The following is an 18,091-nucleotide window of genomic DNA, read 5'->3' on the forward strand; positions in this document are numbered from 1 at the left end:
GAGAAGCTCTCACCTCAGCAGCGTCGGCCAGACTGTCCCTGCTGGAGGACAGTTCCTCTGAGCAATTGAGTGGATCCTGGAGAAATACATTTGGGAGGCATTCAGGTGGGTTGAATTTGATGATTCATACAATCATGATCATCTTAACAATGTAAATGAGAGCTTCAGCGGACGTATGAACAAATCCGGTTTCACCTTAGTAGCGACGGAGCGCGGAGCCGGTTTGGGAGACTTCTTGAAGATCCCTGCGAGTCCTCCAGTCTTCTCCTGACACACGTGCAAACATCCACACATTAATAAATCAACAATCGGTAGCAGATAAGAAGGAGACAGGCTGATATTGTGATCGTCAGATTTTCTTTTTTACCTTCGATGTGTTTGCCTCCAACAGATTTTCGCAACTGGCAGATATTTTCTTCTCCTCGCCTGTGTTCGATTCCTGAACAGGAAATTAAATTGATTATATGCTATAATAATAATTATAATAATAATATAAACATTCCGTGAAGATTATTACTGTACCTCATCTGCTGTTCCCTCTGCTGGTTTCTTCTTAAACATCCCACTGAAAATACTCTTCTCCTGAAAACGTTAAACGCAGACACATCAGGTTTGACTGTCATAGATAAATTACAGTACAATTTAAATTTTGTGGCATGCTGAAATTTTTTTGCATATTTGAGTATACATGTTTGTATGTACGTGTTACTCTCCGTTTTACTCTGCCCTGTAATATTTGTACTCTTATATTTCTTTCCTATTTTTATGTGATCTTCAAACTGAGTTTAATTGTTTCCTATTATTTAACTTCACTTCTTCATTATTATCTCTAAAAGATAGTGCCATCTAAATATAGTTTTATTATTATTATTATTATTATCTATGTTGATGGGGGAGTTGTCAAGTTTTATTAAAGTTGTGTGGCTCTAATACCCTAAATCTGATGTTTTCCGAATAAGAAAGAAACATCAGCGCAAACTTCAGTTTGCTTTTCAAACGCACAGGAACAGTTGTGTTGCACGATTCACCGTATTAAAACATGTGGCGTCATTTCACAGTGCTGACATTTCAGATCTGGTTGAATAACCAACATTTCTCGACACATCACCTTGGTGTTGGTGTTTTCGGACAGACTGTCGGTACTCGCCGACAGCTCCTTCTGCTCCTCTTTGTCCTGAATAAAGAAAAACAATGGTCAGTTGGTAAATATGTGTCCGCACAGACGAGGATAATAAGAACATGAAACTAGTCGTGCTCTCACGTCTGCAGCAGCTTCATCTCCAGTCGCTTTGGGAGGTTTCTTGGGAAGAAGTCCACTGAAGAGACCGCCTTTCTCCTGACAAACACAAAGAGACACGCGTGGATGGATTACGTTCCACCACTACTGTACTATGGATGGGTGCAAAAAACAACCACAAAGGGGGGGGGGTCCTTTCACATGTCTGTGCCTGTTGACTCATAATTGGTCCGTGTGGTGATGAGAAATGACTCTACAGTCATCAACCTGGTTTCATTTTGGACAGCGGCTTGCGAGGAGAATAAAAAGCATAATTCAAAGACCAAACGCAGCTGATGAACATGTTTCCAAGCATCCTGTCAAATTGTTTTCTGCCTTTCAGGCATCTCAGCACACCTTTAAAAAAAAAAAGAAAGAACTAGCGTGTAGTGTGTTGAAACATGCTCTGACCTGTTACTTTACAACCTCAGATTCACATTATTGTCGCGTGTTCGAAATGGAGCTGTGTATAATTTAAAAAGTCTTTCAACACAAAATGCATGGTTTAAAGTAAAGAGAGAAGATCAAGACACGATTTTCCTAATGCATCTATATAAGATGAACATTCAGAGGAAGATGCTGCTGAGTGAAGAAGGAGATGATGAAGACGAGTTTTTGACAAACGATAACTTATGAGTGGTTATGACGGAGGTCGTCAGACACTGACCTCGTCAAACAGGTTGTCGATGCTGGATGATCTTTTGAAGATGCCGGCCAGGCCTCCCTTTTTCTCCTGAAACACAAACTGCAGTTACTCCAATATTCAGAAATACTCAGTTTTATCGATCTTCACTGATACATTCAGCGAAAGAGAGAAAATCCAGAAAGCGACTTTGTTTCCGCGTGAACCACACAAGGACAACAACACAAGTGGATTTTCAAAGTTAGATATTTAGTAAGTGAAAAATATAGTATTTTAATTTTATTTGACCCTTGAAGTTATTTTACAGATTAATAATTTACAAACAAACATGTTCAGGTTAATAAAATAGGATATGATATGTCCATAACACAACATAGATTTCCAAATAGAATAGAATCCCAAATCTTTATTGAACATTTTAACTATTTTTCTAGAATCAGGTTAAATTTTTCATAATTATTAGGCATCAATTTGCTTTAACAGTCTTGTTTTTAAATACAGATACTTACTTTGAACAAATGTTTACATACTATTATATGTCTTATTTATAATTATATGTATACATGGAAGAAACTGTGTAATGTAAACTTTTTCTTTTTTATTTTGCTGATAATTCTTCTCTTATTTGTATTTTAAAGTATCTTATAAGTATTTTTCTACAAGCATTAGTACTTTTGCTTAAGTAAAGACTCTTCAGCCACTGAGAAAGGATGTGAGTGTTTTCATCTTGAATAAGGTCCAGTTTAATGTGTTGGATACTTTGCTCTAACATACTTATTTTCCATTAATTCTTCTTTAATATTCAGGATTTTTTCTCTCTAGTTTTTGTCTTTGTAACTTTTTTTTATAAAGTGCAGCTGAATGTTGACCAGAACTAACAGGAAGCAGCAAACACATCAAAAACCTGTTTCTACAATCTGATTTGTCCAGAGGAGAGTGAGTGAAGAAAGGTTCTAGTTTGTTTGTCAGTCGCACCTTCAGGACGGTGGTGTCAGTCAGATTCTCACAGCTCCCCGACAACTGTTTTTCTTTGTTCCTCTCCTGCTCCTGAATTCGAACCAGAGAAGAGTCAAAGAGTCAATATCAGCTCCATCCTCTGATGATTTTAGATTGTTTATTCTTATTTTCATGCCTCTGGTTCATTCTCAGTACCTTCTCCGCTGCGCGCTCCGCTGGCTTCTGCGGCTTCTTGAACATGTTGCTGAAAATGCTTTTCTCCTACAAAATAATATTGGCGTCGGTGAACATTTCTGAAGACAGTTTTGTCTGCAGGTGTTGTGTGCCGCATTGGACCTCGCTCACCTTGGTGGCGTTGTTCTCCGACAGGTCGTCGCTGCTGGTCGACAGCTCGTCCTGGGCCTCGCTTTCCTGAAACAAGATTTTTTTTTAATTCCAAGTGATGCTGGGGGAAAACGAGTGGAAGATTGCGAGGCAGTTTGACGCCAGCTCTGAACAGACGGCGACATCTACTCACCGGCGACTCCGTCTTCTCTCCTGACGCTCTGGGCGTCTTTCTGAGGAGTCCGCTGAACACACCTGCACCTTTCTCCTGATGGAAACAGACGAGAAAAAGGGCTTCAGGACGTTTAAATATCTTGAGATAAAACTGTGTCACTGACCTGTTTGTTCTCAGATTGTTATTAAAAAGTTACTAACGGGAAAATCCTTAACTCTAAACCTCTCTTACCTTTTCTCTGATCTCAGACAGACTCTCGTTGCTGGCTGCCAGCTCCGTCTGCAGCGAGTCTCTATCCTGAAACACACGGAGTCACATAAATGCACCGACGAGTCCCCGCGTCACAAGATAAGAAACCGAACATGTTAAGGAATGTTTTTTTGCTTTTTTAAATGCAAGAGGTAAGAACAGGGAAGCTGTTGTTAAAAATCAACAACAAAGAACTTATTCAAGAGTGTGTCAAGATGTAATACCGTCACAAAAATGAATCATTTGGTCTAAAGGTAATCTAAAGGCAAGGAGCAAAAAGTATCAGGGCCACTTATTGGGGAAAAAAATATGAGATTCAGAAAATGAGGTTGGGGAATTTTTTGTGGAAAAAAAAGTCATATTAAAAGAAGGAAGTCGTAATTTCACAACAACCAAGTCAGAATATTACGGGAATAAAGAGGTCATTTTAGGCCACGCGTCATTTTACCTAAGATCAGTAAAGATTAGTCCGTCGCCTGCGTCAAAATGAGGAATGTGGATCATCTTGTTAAGTTATGCTTTAAATAAAGGTTCGGTGTTATACAAATGGTGAAATCTCTGAACAGACGGCGACATCTACTCACCGGCGACTCCGTCTTCTCTCCTGACGCTCTGGGCGTCTTTCTGAGGAGTCCGCTGAACACACCTGCACCTTTCTCCTCTTTCTACCCACGAGACAGAAAGAGCTTTAGGATGAGACGGACCTTTACATGTTTCAATATGAAACCGTTCCACTGACCTGTTTGCTCTCCGATAGATGTTCACTGCTGCCTGAGAGCTCATGATCGGGACTTTCATCCTGTAAAAGGAAAAAACCCAAAAAACTGAGTTTAAAAGTTGTGGTAAACTTTAACTTCTTTATTAAATAATTCTTATAACAATAATTTGTTACTTTAATGGTACAAAATGTATGGAAATTCAAATGTGCAGTGAATCTACATCTGTGCACAGATTTGAATCAGTATAAAAAAAATAAAAAAAAACCGCTATCATACAGTGAAGTGTTTAGAGAGGAAAATGGGGAAATCATGTACTTTTACGTTGTTATTCCTAATTTCTCACAAAGTCAATCTGGAAATTGAAGTTTCAGATACGAGGCTTGAGAAACTATTCTTTCAAATGTTGAAAGTGGAAACACAATGAAGACACGCAGGTCCATGTGTTGACACAGTTACCTCCTCAGATTCAGAAGCGTCCATAGCTTTCGCCGCCTTTTTGAATATTCCACCAAATATTCCGCCTTTTTCCTGAAACACACACACACACACAATAAAAAAAAAAACCGTGAGCGGCATCGAAGAAAGGGAAAGGGGATTGTTTCGAAGGCACGCTCGACGAGCTCACCTTGGTGCTGTTCTCAGACAGACCTTCGCGGCTGGCGGACAGCTCGCCGCCTTGAAGCAGCTTTTCCAAAGGGAGAGATTGAAAAGTAGATTATAACCTGATACCGATTAGAGGTTTTTACTTGCATTCATCACAAACAGGATACCCAGGATAAGAACTCTATTCAGTCCAGCGTTTCTTCGGTGTTTTCATGACAAGGGGTTCGGTCACTTTGTCTGAAATATAGGCCAGATAACACTTTCATGAAAAACAACACTTAACCTGCAGAGGGAAAAGAGCAGAGAGACTTTCTCCCTGTTTCTGGGGCATTCGCTACAGGGACGGTCGACATGGATACCTCATAACTCATTAATCATGATTAATTTATTCCTCATACACACTCAGATTACACCAAACTGTAACCCCCTTCCTAAAACTACTGGACCCCTGAAATATCTCTTTAAACCAAATCACACACAAGCTATTTCATACGATCTCCTTTTGGAAACTAATGTGATGACTAATGTGATATCTCTTCACTCCCATTCACTGAAACTGTTTGGACCCCCCGCGGGGAGGCCAACCCCTCATGAGGAAAACCTCTGTGATGAACATTAGTTCAGGGATTCCAACCGGCAGCCTCGTTGTCACAAGGGAAACTTGTTGTGCAACGTTCAGAACAACTCCTGATCTACTGGAGTAGCTGAGCAGGAAACGCAGGAGACGCTTCTCACTTTCTCGTCTGCAGGTTTGGACGGCTTCTTGAACATTCCACTGAACGCACCTCCCTTTTCCTGCAAAACAAGTTGTTGTGTTTTAGGTTACTTCTTCCCAACAATTCCTGTATAATATCTGCAGGATTTCACACACACACACACAAAAAAAGCAAGCAGTATTCATAAGTTGAAATCAGATTGACAGACACATTTCGAAAGGCTCCAGAGAGCGTTTCTCACGACCACACTGACCTTGGCGTGGGCCGCCTCCGACAGACTGTCGTTGCTCGCCGACAGATCTTTATGTGCCGACAGGTTCTCCTGGAACAACAGACCAAAAAGTGTCAGAAACAAAAAAACAGTAGGAGCAAAGATCAAAGGTCAAGTTCAACAAGAAGAATATCGTCTAACACAAACACATTTTCCAAGATGTCTCCACAAATAATAGAGCTAGAAAGTTAATCTGAATCTTATATAGATCATAAAATGATACCCCATCATATATTGTACGATAAGTGACGTCATGCATAGTTAAAAAATGCACTATATAGGACTGTAAATACGATTTGAATTATAAAGATCAAAAAATTATTTATGATCATATAGTATGAATGACGTCATCAGTACAAATCTCTATGAAGTTGCCTTATCACTATATGAATAAGTTAGCATTGCCTGATTGGGGTGTGTACAGTGTGTGCAGGGTATGAATCGCCCCTTCGATGCTTTACATGATCTAATCTAGCTCCATGATAAACGACTATTTACTGTGAGTTCGCAGTTTTTGTTTGTTTGTCACAGAGAATAATTTGGGACATTTGGGGGCAGTTGCCCGTCTTTGCCAGGTTCATAGTCCAGCCTTGATTTACGGCAAAGATAATAAATGGAAATATTCTTGCTGAAAGAAAAGGATGGTCGTGATGCTTTGTATACTGTATATGGTGTCATGTACTGTAAAACATGGATCACAAGATAGATCGATGTGTATATATATAGATATATATATATCTATATATATATAAAAACACACCCACATTGATGATAGATTAAAACGTCTGGTGAACAAAGTGTAATGAGAAAAGTGGTGTGACCTGTTTTAACTTTGATAATCAATGAAATAAGAGGGTATGAGTCAGATGACTAGCCCCTGGTCTCCTCCTCATTTAGGGAGGAAACTGTTTCGCTCTTCCTCCTTTCCACTGAAACCCGCGTGTCATGGGTGTCATGGGACGTGCTGCTTTTTGGGCAAAATTCAAAAGGAGTGACGACCGCACCCAAACAGCTCCAACCGGCCCCCCGAGCCAGATTAGCTCTATGATGTCACCCAGTTGTCACGCAGCACAATGAAGCAGCGGTAATGTGCATTGCCGGTTGAGAGCATCTCCATGGAAACTATGCGGAAGCTGTACCTCTCCGGTTGTTCTCGGAGTCTTTCTGAGGAGCCCGCTGAACAGACCAGCTTTCTCCTGCAGGACGCAGAGAGATCATATTGAAAGCAAACTGACTTGACTTGAATCTTCATTGTTTTGTCACGGTTCGACTCGTGCGACTCACCTTGTTGTCCGACAGGCTGTCGGTGCTGGCAGAGAGTTCGCCGTGCAGCGGCTCCGCGGCCTAAAACCACAACACACAAAAAATGTGACTCAACCACTGTGAACATGAACGCAGACCTGAAACCAGTCACCAGAAACAACAGACAGACAGACGCAGCAACGTGTTTCCACACGTCGCACAAAAGCCTCCTTACTGCAGATCTCGTGTTTACAAGCGGCGGATCGAGCGGATCAAGTGTTGTTACATGTTACGTAACAACATTGTTTGGAAGATTGGAGGAATCTCATGCAGCTCCTGCAGCCAGAGAACATGTTCAGAGGCTCTTTTTTTTGGTGCCTTATTTTGAAATGAAAAACATAATTAAAGCCAAGGACGAAATGCAAAAGACTTCAAAAGTAATAAAAAACATTACCTCCTCCAGTCGTGGGCCTTCGGACATTTTGGGAGATTTCTTGAACATCCCACTGAAAACGCCTCCTTTCTCCTGATACACAAAGAAAATATTACACGCCGACATAAAGTTTGAAGCTCATTAAAAATCATGCAGGTACTTATAAAGCTTTATGGGTGGATTATATTGTATACAGATGAGGGACAGTTAGGACTTTTACAGAAAATCCTTTCCAGTTTGCAAAAAAAATCTTAATTCTAAACCTCTCTTACTTTGTCTTTGCTCTCGGACAGACTCTCTGTGCTGGCTGCCAGCTCCATCTGCAGCGACTCTTTATCCTGAAACACAAGGAGTCAAATAAATGAAGCAAAAGTGACGTCAAAGCGCCGACCCGTCTGTTTCAGATCGGTCATCAATCATAAGAACGGAATGTTAAGGAATGTTTTAAAATGCAAGAGGTACAAAACAGGGAAGCTGTTGTTAAAGATCCACGACAAAGAACTTATTCAAGTGTGTGTAAAGATGTGAGTCCATCACATTATAGGAGAAAAAGTCATTCAAAAAAGAAGAGTCATACATGATTGTCTCGATCTTAGAGAAGAAATATCAAAGACGGTGGGGTAAACCTAAAGTATTTATTGGCCATAAAACATAGTTAAAGAAAGAATAAAAAAAAAATCTTAATCCACATCCGCACCAAACGTTAAGGAGTTCGTTCCCCATGTTCCCTCCGCCGAGTCTTGTGAAAATTGGTTTTGTAATTTTTGAAAAAATAGTCCAACAAACAAATACGACAATCAGACGCGGGTGAAAACATAAAGAACTTTCCTTGGCAGATGTAATAAACTGTATTTTACTCTCCAACATATTCACACGTTGAACTGAAGCTATATAAAAATGAATTCATGACTCCGACAGTAGAGGATTAAAGCTCTTATTGGTCCGGACACATTCGACCTCTACTTCACCATGTCTGGTGACGGCGTGGAGAATATTTGTTTTAGCAATGTTCAAGATTTGGACATGATCACCCGTCACTGTACCTGCCCAGGTGGCCCCTCCACAGGGACCTTGGGAGACTTGCGGCGAATCCCGCCGAAAAATCCTCCTTTGTCCTGGTGACGTCAAAAGGGATGAATTCACGCACGTTCACAATGATTCTAATGTTGCATCATAATCATGTCCTGCCAACTCACCTTCGAGCTTTCAGTCAGATTTTCATTGCTGCCCGACGCGTCATCGCGTAGAGACCGTTGGTCCTGAAACACACAAACGGACAAGTTCAATGTGACGATCACGTCGCAGGGTAAAAAATGACGTCAATTTATGTCACTGCACACAAACTGGCATGTTTCAGCCGTCACCTCGTCAGCCTGAGCAGCATCTGCTGCTTTCGGAGTTTTCTTGAACATCGCGCTGAATATTCCTCCCTTTTCCTGAAATCATGAACAGATTCATCCTGATCAAGCTCGGGTCTGTGTGGCCACTGCGACGGAAGATGAACGCTCATCTCTGCCGCTCACCTTGTTGCCGTTTTCAGACAGACTGTCGCTGCTCGCCGACAGCTTGCTCTGCGCGCCCAGACTCTCCTGCGACGTCAGAGGGACGTTCACAAAAAAACGTTATCGGCCAAAGTGAAATTTAAACATGGACAGGCTTAATTAAACATATTTTGCAAAACGGCAAACTGTTATTTTGACATAGTTAGACGCAGAAAGCTATTTTTTTTTTCCCAGCTCACCTGCGGAGGCGTCTCATCCGCCGGTTTGTCGGGTTTTTTAAAGAGGCCAGCGAAGAGGCCTCCCCTCTCCTGTGAGCAAATGTGCTTTTAGAAATGTACTGTTACACACACGGATGGAATCTGCTTTTGTCACTGTTAAAAAAATACAGAATTAAACACAAGGGTCTTTTTTGTTTATACACATTTTGTTGCATTTGATTCAAACAGAAGCTTTTTTTTTTTTTTAACTCAAAACACTCCAAACTTGTTCTTTGACTCTTTTACCCTGCACACAAATGACCCTTGTGCTTCTCGTTTCCTCCCCGTGAACGGCACCGTGTAGTTTCTGAAGCCGAGTTAACGCGCCACTCACCTGGGACAGTGCAGATGTTTTCTCCTCCACCTCTGCATCTTCGCGGTCACTGTCCGCTTTGCTGACCTGGCGGCGAACACATCAACCCCGAGGGAACAGGCTGGATGAGTTGAAAACTTGAAAACATGAAAGCATGAAAGCTTGACAACCACGGCAGAAGGCTGGACGTTACCGTTAGTGCAGGAGATAATCTCTCTTTGGGTGTTTTCCGGAACATCCCGGTGAGCAGATTTCCTTTGTCCTGAGGAAACGTGGAGAAAAAATGACGTTTAAAAATCCTAAAAACATTTTTTTTTTACAGAAACAGAGAATGCTGAATACTGTATTCCCGCAGATATATATTTGCTCCACATGAAAGTGTACACTGTGAAATCACATCCTAAAAACAATTTCCTCCTCAGCGTTATCTACCTTGAGTGATTCCTTGTGGACAGGAGAGACGAGTGTTTGGCAGTGTTCATTTGAGCATTTGTACCAATACGGCGATTCACTAATGATTTTAAATATTTGCAGAAGCAGAACTGGCTTGTCAACATGAGAAGTCACGGGTCATCATTTTAATACCGTTGCTGTCGATCTCTTACCCGTTTGGGTTCTGGGTTTTTTTCCGGCTTGTTTTTTTCGTTTTCGGTGGATTGTTCCTTGTCTGCGACTCCGTCCTCTGTGCTGGGAACTGGACTCGGATCTCTGCTGCCCTGAGACAAGAGTCGACAACCTTCAGCACAATATGTATCATCCTGAATTTCATATCAATACAACTTCACAAGAGAAGGCGTGCTCATAATTTCACACAGTTTGCATCTCAAACCGTCTCCCGCCTTCTGCCTCACTATTTGTATTTAGAGCTGCCGAGTTGAATTTACAGTTAGTTCTCTCTATGTTTTTTGTTTCTTTTTCTTGGGGGATTAACAGCAGAGGTCCCGGGCTGGATGTGAGCCAGAGACATGGAGATTAAACCTCTGAGCCTCCTACCATGGCAACCCCACAGTCAGAGCGTAAGAGTCACAGACGGAAAGTAAACGCAGCAAAAACGCCGGAAGGTAAAAGTGACACTGCAAGAGAGGAACACTTTTTGTGTGAAATTGTAAAAATAAATAAATAAATAGACTGCATTAATTCTTCGATAGGCAGAGCTCAAAGTAGAGCTGAGGGTGAAATATTATCGTGCCACATTCAAGTGGATAGAGTACAGACCGTTTTTCATTTTATGTGAGAATCAGTAAAAAAAAGAGATTAAAGTCAGTCACAGCGATCCACCCAGGCTCCATCCATCAACCACAGGAAAAACATTAGAACATATCTTTCAAATAAAATAAAATACAAGCAAATATCAAACCTAGCGACCACCACCGTCAACACCACCGTCAACACCACCGTCAGCACCACCATCACCACCACCACTACCACCACTACCACCATCAGCACCGTCAGCACCTTCAAAAGCGTCAGCACCACCCTCACCACCATCTCCACCACCATCACCACCTTCAACACCACCGTCAACACCACCATCACCACCGTCCACACCACCGTCAGCACCACCATCACCACCGTCCACACCACCGTCAGCACCACCATCACCACCGTCAACACCACCATCACCACCATCAACACCACCACTACCACCGTCAGCACCGTCAGCTGAACAAGGAGTTCTGGTTTAGAAAACCTCGGAAGCTGCAGCCACCACCAGCAGAAAACACAGAACCAGACGGTTCTTCTCTTCGTACCTTCGGTGACGACTTGAACTGCAAACCTTTCATCACCCCCTTCAGACCCGCCTGTCAACCACAGTCACATGTCACATGCTGGCGGATTAAGACCGCGCGCGCGCGCACACACACACACACACACACACACACACACACACACACACACACACACACACACACACACACACACACACACACACACACACACACACACACACACACACACACACACACACACACACACACACACACACACACCGGTTTGCTGCCAGCAGCCTGTTTGGCTGGAGCGTCGGCAGTTCTATCCTCTTCCTCACAGTCGTGGAACGCGTACGCCTGATGAGAACAAAAAGAAGAAGAAGAAATTCGGTGAACTGCTGATTCAAAAAATCGACTTCTGCTTTATTTATCTTCTGTGTCTAAAACATTATAGATATACACTGTATTTATTCCACGCTTTTCTTCGATTTGATGATTCAGCGACTCACCTGATGCTAATGCATATTCACCAGCCAATTTATATCAACACTGAATCATAAACACACACCTACTGATCACACACCCACACACGCCTGTTTGCCACCAGAAACCTGTTGAGCATCTTTTTTGCACATTGACACACGTGAATTCATCCTTTCTATACTTTATCTTATGAAGGCATTCATATCGATTTTTTTATTCTTACACACACTTTTATTTGATTGTCTCAATAACTACAAATGTACAGGTTTTGAAAAGCTAATAGGATTCAGGATGTGAGGTGCATGTTTAAGTACACAGATGTTCATCAGTGTGTGTACTGTAAGATGGTGTGCATGTCAAAATGAATGTGGTATTACTCTAAGTTTATATACAAATGAAGCAGCCAATGGAAATCAGTTCCTGATTCACTGGCACTAACTATAAAACTGCCCTCCGCTGAATTAACAATTTGTCTCCGCTACCGTACATCCTCTCTCATGTCCCTGTAAATACTAAAATTATAAACACACCAGAAACCTTATAAAGTTAACACAACAGTAATGGCATCAACGTGTACAAGGTACATTCAGGTAATATCTGTTTGACTGTGCAGAGAGGAGCTGTTCTTACGGTGAACGTTGGCGTCTTCTCCTTTTGGCTCCGGCGAAACATTCCGGTCAGGACCGACTGATTGCTCTGCAGTACCACGACGCACGTGTCAATGACGAGGAAGATATTGTTTATATATATATATATATATATATATATATATATATATATATATATATATAAGCTTCATATATATTTGGTCAGAGGTGGAAGACAGCACTTCCACCTGTGGTACCTGTTTGAAATCCGCTTCATCTTTGGAATCTCCGGCAGCTTCCGGTTTGTCACTTTGTCTGGACTTCTGCGGAGGAGGATGAGGAAGAGGAAGGACGTTGATCTGCGATTTATAAAAAAACGAGCACGTACAGAAGTAATGTGGTGTTTTATTGTTTGTGTACCTTTGTGTCCTCAGTGTGTACCCGCCAGCGCTGGCTGTGTCTGCTTGTTGCATCCAGTTCCTGCACAAAACACACACACACACACGCACACACACACACACACACACACACACACACACACACACACACAAAAAGCCCAGGAGGGAACAATAACTTTATAAAATGATACTGGAAACAGGAAAGAAACATGAAACATGAAACCTTGAGTAGCTTTGGGTGGTTCGTTACTGCAACCTGTTCTCACACCAAACTCCAAACTGCAGGCAACGATGACTCACTCCGATCTCAATGAAAAAGTCTCGACATAAAGCAAACATAGTCCTATTAATACATTAAACCCTCAGAAACATCAAACATATTTGGGTGTACTGTACCTTTTCCGTGGGTCGAGGTGGAATCACAGGAGTTTCAGACGGATTCTCTTTGTTTCCTTTGTCCTGACACAGACGGAAAAAAAGGTTTAAGTCATTTAATATAATTTAATTGTTTGGACAATAATCCACATAGTGTAGTAAACATAAGCAGATTCTTAATTAAAATTAGTACAAAGGCCACATATTTAATATGTATATTGATGTTTTAATATGAGATGTAAAGCAAATGCATGACCAACTGATTTAGTTTGTCCCTAAATAAATAAATGTCTGGTTGGCTTTAAAATGATATTCTAGATATTCTAGATATTCTCTATTCTGTGATTCACATAATAAAAATTAACAGCAATCTGAAAAAAGCAGTTAATACCTCATTGATTGTGGCTGCTGCTCTTTTCACTCTGTACTGTGTCTGAGTCCGTTCCTGGAAAGAAAAAAAGAAAAGTTAATAAAAACGCTATCATTCAAACTCGCTAATTCTCCTCATTTTCTCTCAGATCGTTTCAATGTCAGTGCTCCACACAGAAATGTTCTAACCCAGAACCTTCTTGCTGTGCTGTGACAGTGCAAACCACTGTGATGCTCCTGATTCAATATTCAATATCTTTACAAAAAGGTGTGCGAGTGCAAAAAAAGAGACTTCAGATCTTCTCCACTACAAAAAAATCGACTTAAATGTTCCCAGATGTTTAGGGCACGTCGGCCAACCACATCTGCTCCGCGGGGGAGGAACTCTGAGACGCACGGGGGAAAGAACATGGACGAAAAGCCATTTCAGGAAATTACATTTGAAAACCTACAGGCTATGAAAAGAGCACGAGTGTCTTCAAGGTTGACTGCCACTGTATCGTTTGACTTTGTGTACACAAAAAACCACCGGAGATAAAAAAGACTGTTGGTGTCGGACTCACGGCGTCTGAAGGTCGCGGCGGCACCAGAGGAGTCGGCTTCTCCGGGTCACTTGTCTTAATCTGGGGAGATCATTTCAGAACTCATTATGTACATAAGCCTCGCAGCGACCTCATGAAGTCATGTAAAGTCTTTTTTTAAACTTAAGCAAACATGCAAGACACGTGATTGACAAATGAAAGTTAGGTTTGGGTTCATTCCAGTACCCCGGCAGGCTTCGGAGCAGGTTTCGGCTGTAGACGGAGAAACAAACACAAAGTATCAGTAACGTATTATGTTGTGATATATATTAGTATATATTATAAAGCATTGTGTTGTGTGCATATATTTTGGTGGGTTGTTTATTTACAGTGGAGCATTTTTTGTGCAACCAACAAAACGTTCTCACCGGCTTTGGTTTCTTTTTGACTTCTGTCGTCATCATACACGCCTCCATCCTGCCTGTGGAAACAACACAGAGATTATTTATTTTTTTAATGTATAAATATGACCAATGACACAGACTGAAGCTTCATCCCTTTAATAGGAGATTTGATCAGTTGGCATCAGTTTCCTTTAAAAAATATCGATTTTGAGACATGTTTCAGATCAAACAACAAATCATTGAATCATGAATACAGTTGTTGGTTGTAGTGCTGCAACTAATTATTATTCTCCGTATCGATTAATCCGCCATTTTGTGTTTTAGATTGTGATTGGTCTGTAAAACATCCGAACACTGAGCAACAACCCACAACTCCAAAACCTTCAATTGACCACAAAGTAAGACGAAGAAAAACTGCTAATTCTCACGTTTGAGCACCTGGAGAATTAAAATTTGGGCTTTTCTGCTTTCAAACTTCATAAAACAGTGAAAAATGTTTATATCTTTAACCTTGTGCACAGGGTGATGTCCCATTAGAGCCGCAACAGTTAATCGATTAGTAATCGCTTACTAAATTAATCTGCAACTATTTTGATAATCGATTAATCGGTTACAGTAGTTTTAATTCTGTGATTTCGTGTATATCATCAAATATAATAAAAGACAATAAGAGAAACAAAAAAAGCTCACATTTGAGAACCAGGAACCATCAAACATTTGATATTATTTGCTTAAAACGAGAGTCGTGAACCAAATATAATTTGTTCAAACAAATAATGACTTAATCAGAACGTATCGTCTTTAAAATCAATAAAACCGTTGCAGGCAACAATGCACACAAAAAAATCACTGGAGTATCAGCAGAAGAACAGACATGACATTAATATGCTTCATTTAAATAATCTTAACATGTTCTGCTTGTAGATGATTTATCTGTTAAAAGAAACTGTTACCAGCCCAGCAATGGAAAGTAATGGACAATAATGAAGCACAGATTGTCAAGAACAAGCAAATTAACAACTATCAAAGTGCGGCACTTGAACACAGCATAAGTATTTTTGAATTTTTAAAAACTCTTTTTCGATTCCACCTTTTCACATCCAACAACAAGTCATCAAGTGAAAGTCTAGAGCACTAGATACAGAAGTGCAGCTCACAGTTTGACACGTTTGGAGAAGTAACACAACAAAACACTTCTTTTTTCTCCTTAAAATTGAACTCGGCTGAAGTCAATGGCAGAAACTCAACCCTGCGCGTCAATGGACGGCGACTCGTCCGCGTCACTGCGGCGCGACACCGGGCGGCTTCACCTACCGGAGGTTCGAAGACGCTTCACGGACAATTCACTTTTAACTCAGGGTTTTTGTTTCTTCAGCGAATTGTGTGGAAGCTTCGTGGAGTTGGCGGCGGCTCCTTCACCGACAACACATCCCCGGGAGTTCAAAAAAAACAAAACACTGAGCCACACCCACAACATCTGCACACCCGATGCGTTCAAGAGCTCCCCAAAAACCTCGGGAAACCCAGCTCTGAAGTGCCTCCGTGTTGTTTTTGTTTCATGTGCAGTTAAAGTTGTGTTGGATTATTTATTTTTTTTTATCCCAGTGATATGAAAGTTTGACCTCCACTTGCAAATGTACAATTTTAAAAAAAAATGTGTTTCATCAATAAATAAAATATAACAATAAACAAAAAATATATGTATTTCACCATAATTACTTACTTAGGTACAGTTTTTTTACCATAAATATTTTTTCTGGTTTTAGAAAATTATTATCAATTTGTTAGCAAATGAAAAACAAAACAAAATACATCAGAATCAATAAATGTGACCAATATCTTTGGAGATATGTAAAACTACAGAGATGAAGCTTTTGCAATTTCAAAGACAACATTCAATACAACGAAAAATTACCAAAAAAAACTGCACAAAAATATCAATTGACGTGTAACAGAAGCGTGCAACATTGTTTAGTAAGACATCATAAAATGCTAAACAATAAAATGCACATCACCGTCAGCAGCAGTTGTTCACCCAGCTTCCGCCCTCTTCACCTCTACTGTACATCCCATGTTCTGTACTGTACGCTCCTGTCTGTCTCATTGACCCAGGTTTCCTAAGTGTATTTACCTCCACGTTTAGTGGTTAAATATTTAGTAACCGAAATATTTCCGACAATTCCCTCAGGCAACATCAATGACAAGTCAAGCAAAAGCCCCTTGAACAAACCAAATCACGCCCCGAGAGCTGCTGCGCCGCAGAAAATCCTCACAGGGTCTTTATGTGAAATCTGCGACATGATAAAGAGACGTCCAGCCTCACAGAGGATCTCGGTCAACTGATTTCCATCAGGGATCGAAAACTACAATATCTCACCTTGTCTTTTCAGTTGGAGAGGATCTGAAACCTTCGTCTCCTTCCTGGCTGTGATGTGCTGGTGGATTCACCTGGGAATGGGGGCGTGGCCAGTTTGAGGTCTACCTGAGTCTGTGGGAGGGGGAGAAGGCGTTTCCCAGCCGGTGGGAGACTCTGACTCACAAGGTTTGACTCATGAGTTTCACCGGCGTCAACAACATCGTGTGAAGAAATTCCCAAACATGATTGGAGCATGTTTTAAAAATAGAAAAATGCAGCGATCATCAGACCACACACTCACAACCAGAGTGAAATTCGAACGGTGAGTCGTGGAAATTCACTAGCCCCCAGTATGAAGGTGTGTCCTGTTACCACAGCAGAAATACTGTCAGGATATTAAATCCTCGCTGGTCAATCCACTCCTTAAAAAAAAAAAATGTTTTCACTATAGCTGCCAAAAGAAAACTATTTTTTGTCTGATTATTTTGCACTTTCAGAAATGCTCATTTTTGTGATTGATTTTGTTAATTTGATCAATTTGATCATTTTATCTCAACATGTTCATCCAAATTAGTGCGTCAAACTAAGAAATCTTTAAATTGCCAGGGAGCAATTACTAAGATAACTATATTTTATAGACAAAATAACAAAATAAGCAGCAAAAGAAAGGTTTTGGAAAACTATTCACACTTTCACCAAATCAGAGTTAGATATAGAGATTAAGAATGAATGTTGGTACCTACGTCTACGTGACAAAAACGTAAGATTTGTTAGTTTGTAAAGAAATGTATTTAGTTATTGTTGGAGGAAAAGGTTCTTCTGACATTATATTATTCCTTAATCAGTTGTCACAGTTTTTACCATCACAGAAATTAAGTGCAGAGATGCAGAATGGCAAACATGTTTATCCCCTTTTAGTTTCATAGTTGCAAGTGTTATTAACATTATTCATAATTATTATTATAGCACCAATTATCTATCAATACGTTTTTCTAGAATACAAAAACTTTGATTGATAATAAATTTAAAGAGCCACTTATGTGTACTCGAGGGTGTGGTCAGTACTGTGACATCACGAGTGCAGGGTGTGGGTGAATCCAGGAATCTATATTCTTCATGGGAATCTGAAGAAGTGTTAACAGCTGCGGGACACGGACTCACTGACAAACAAGTTTATCTTGGTTTTTAACCTCACAAATACCAAGT

At 40.7% G+C, this 18,091-nt stretch overlaps 1 protein-coding gene across 5 annotated transcripts in view; it reads right to left on the bottom strand.

The window, feature by feature from the left end:
- Window positions 1-17,011, bottom strand: part of LOC118310674 — a 24,340-nt gene extending 7,329 nt beyond the window's left edge. Inside the window, exons 1-41 of one of the 5 annotated variants that reach the window (XM_047332008.1) lie at window positions 16,907-17,011; window positions 14,554-14,606; window positions 14,372-14,398; window positions 14,168-14,227; window positions 13,627-13,680; window positions 13,257-13,319; window positions 12,883-12,942; window positions 12,720-12,785; window positions 12,506-12,571; window positions 11,672-11,749; window positions 11,432-11,482; window positions 10,286-10,396; window positions 9,874-9,942; window positions 9,702-9,767; window positions 9,350-9,418; window positions 9,132-9,197; window positions 8,973-9,044; window positions 8,805-8,867; window positions 8,652-8,723; window positions 7,881-7,946; window positions 7,630-7,701; window positions 7,218-7,277; window positions 7,073-7,129; window positions 5,916-5,984; window positions 5,682-5,741; window positions 4,969-5,028; window positions 4,800-4,871; window positions 4,364-4,423; window positions 4,209-4,289; window positions 3,607-3,672; window positions 3,394-3,468; window positions 3,222-3,287; window positions 3,072-3,137; window positions 2,895-2,966; window positions 1,944-2,009; window positions 1,262-1,336; window positions 1,109-1,174; window positions 523-582; window positions 368-439; window positions 196-267; window positions 14-76 (exon numbers count right to left, since the gene is read on the bottom strand). In XM_047332008.1, the coding sequence (XP_047187964.1) occupies window positions 14-76; window positions 196-267; window positions 368-439; window positions 523-582; window positions 1,109-1,174; window positions 1,262-1,336; window positions 1,944-2,009; window positions 2,895-2,966; window positions 3,072-3,137; window positions 3,222-3,287; window positions 3,394-3,468; window positions 3,607-3,672; window positions 4,209-4,289; window positions 4,364-4,423; window positions 4,800-4,871; window positions 4,969-5,028; window positions 5,682-5,741; window positions 5,916-5,984; window positions 7,073-7,129; window positions 7,218-7,277; window positions 7,630-7,701; window positions 7,881-7,946; window positions 8,652-8,723; window positions 8,805-8,867; window positions 8,973-9,044; window positions 9,132-9,197; window positions 9,350-9,418; window positions 9,702-9,767; window positions 9,874-9,942; window positions 10,286-10,396; window positions 11,432-11,482; window positions 11,672-11,749; window positions 12,506-12,571; window positions 12,720-12,785; window positions 12,883-12,942; window positions 13,257-13,319; window positions 13,627-13,680; window positions 14,168-14,227; window positions 14,372-14,398; window positions 14,554-14,601 (2,637 nt within the window). In that variant the 5' untranslated portion in view covers window positions 14,602-14,606; window positions 16,907-17,011. Of the gene's footprint in view, window positions 1-13; window positions 77-195; window positions 268-367; window positions 440-522; window positions 583-1,108; window positions 1,175-1,261; window positions 1,337-1,943; window positions 2,010-2,894; window positions 2,967-3,071; window positions 3,138-3,221; window positions 3,288-3,393; window positions 3,469-3,606; window positions 3,673-4,208; window positions 4,290-4,363; window positions 4,424-4,799; window positions 4,872-4,968; window positions 5,029-5,681; window positions 5,742-5,915; window positions 5,985-7,072; window positions 7,130-7,217; window positions 7,278-7,629; window positions 7,702-7,880; window positions 7,947-8,651; window positions 8,724-8,804; window positions 8,868-8,972; window positions 9,045-9,131; window positions 9,198-9,349; window positions 9,419-9,701; window positions 9,768-9,873; window positions 9,943-10,285; window positions 10,397-11,431; window positions 11,483-11,671; window positions 11,750-12,505; window positions 12,572-12,719; window positions 12,786-12,882; window positions 12,943-13,256; window positions 13,320-13,626; window positions 13,681-14,167; window positions 14,228-14,371; window positions 14,399-14,553; window positions 14,607-15,843; window positions 15,984-16,759; window positions 16,862-16,906 lie in introns of those variants that run through there. The other 4 variants (XM_047332010.1, XM_047332009.1, XM_047332011.1 and 1 more) reach the window with 4 other exon arrangements.
- Window positions 17,012-18,091: the final 1,080 nt, after the last annotated feature.

This window comes from Scophthalmus maximus, chromosome 5 (assembly GCF_022379125.1).
Source record: "Scophthalmus maximus strain ysfricsl-2021 chromosome 5, ASM2237912v1, whole genome shotgun sequence".
Lineage (NCBI taxonomy): Eukaryota > Metazoa > Chordata > Actinopteri > Pleuronectiformes > Scophthalmidae > Scophthalmus > Scophthalmus maximus.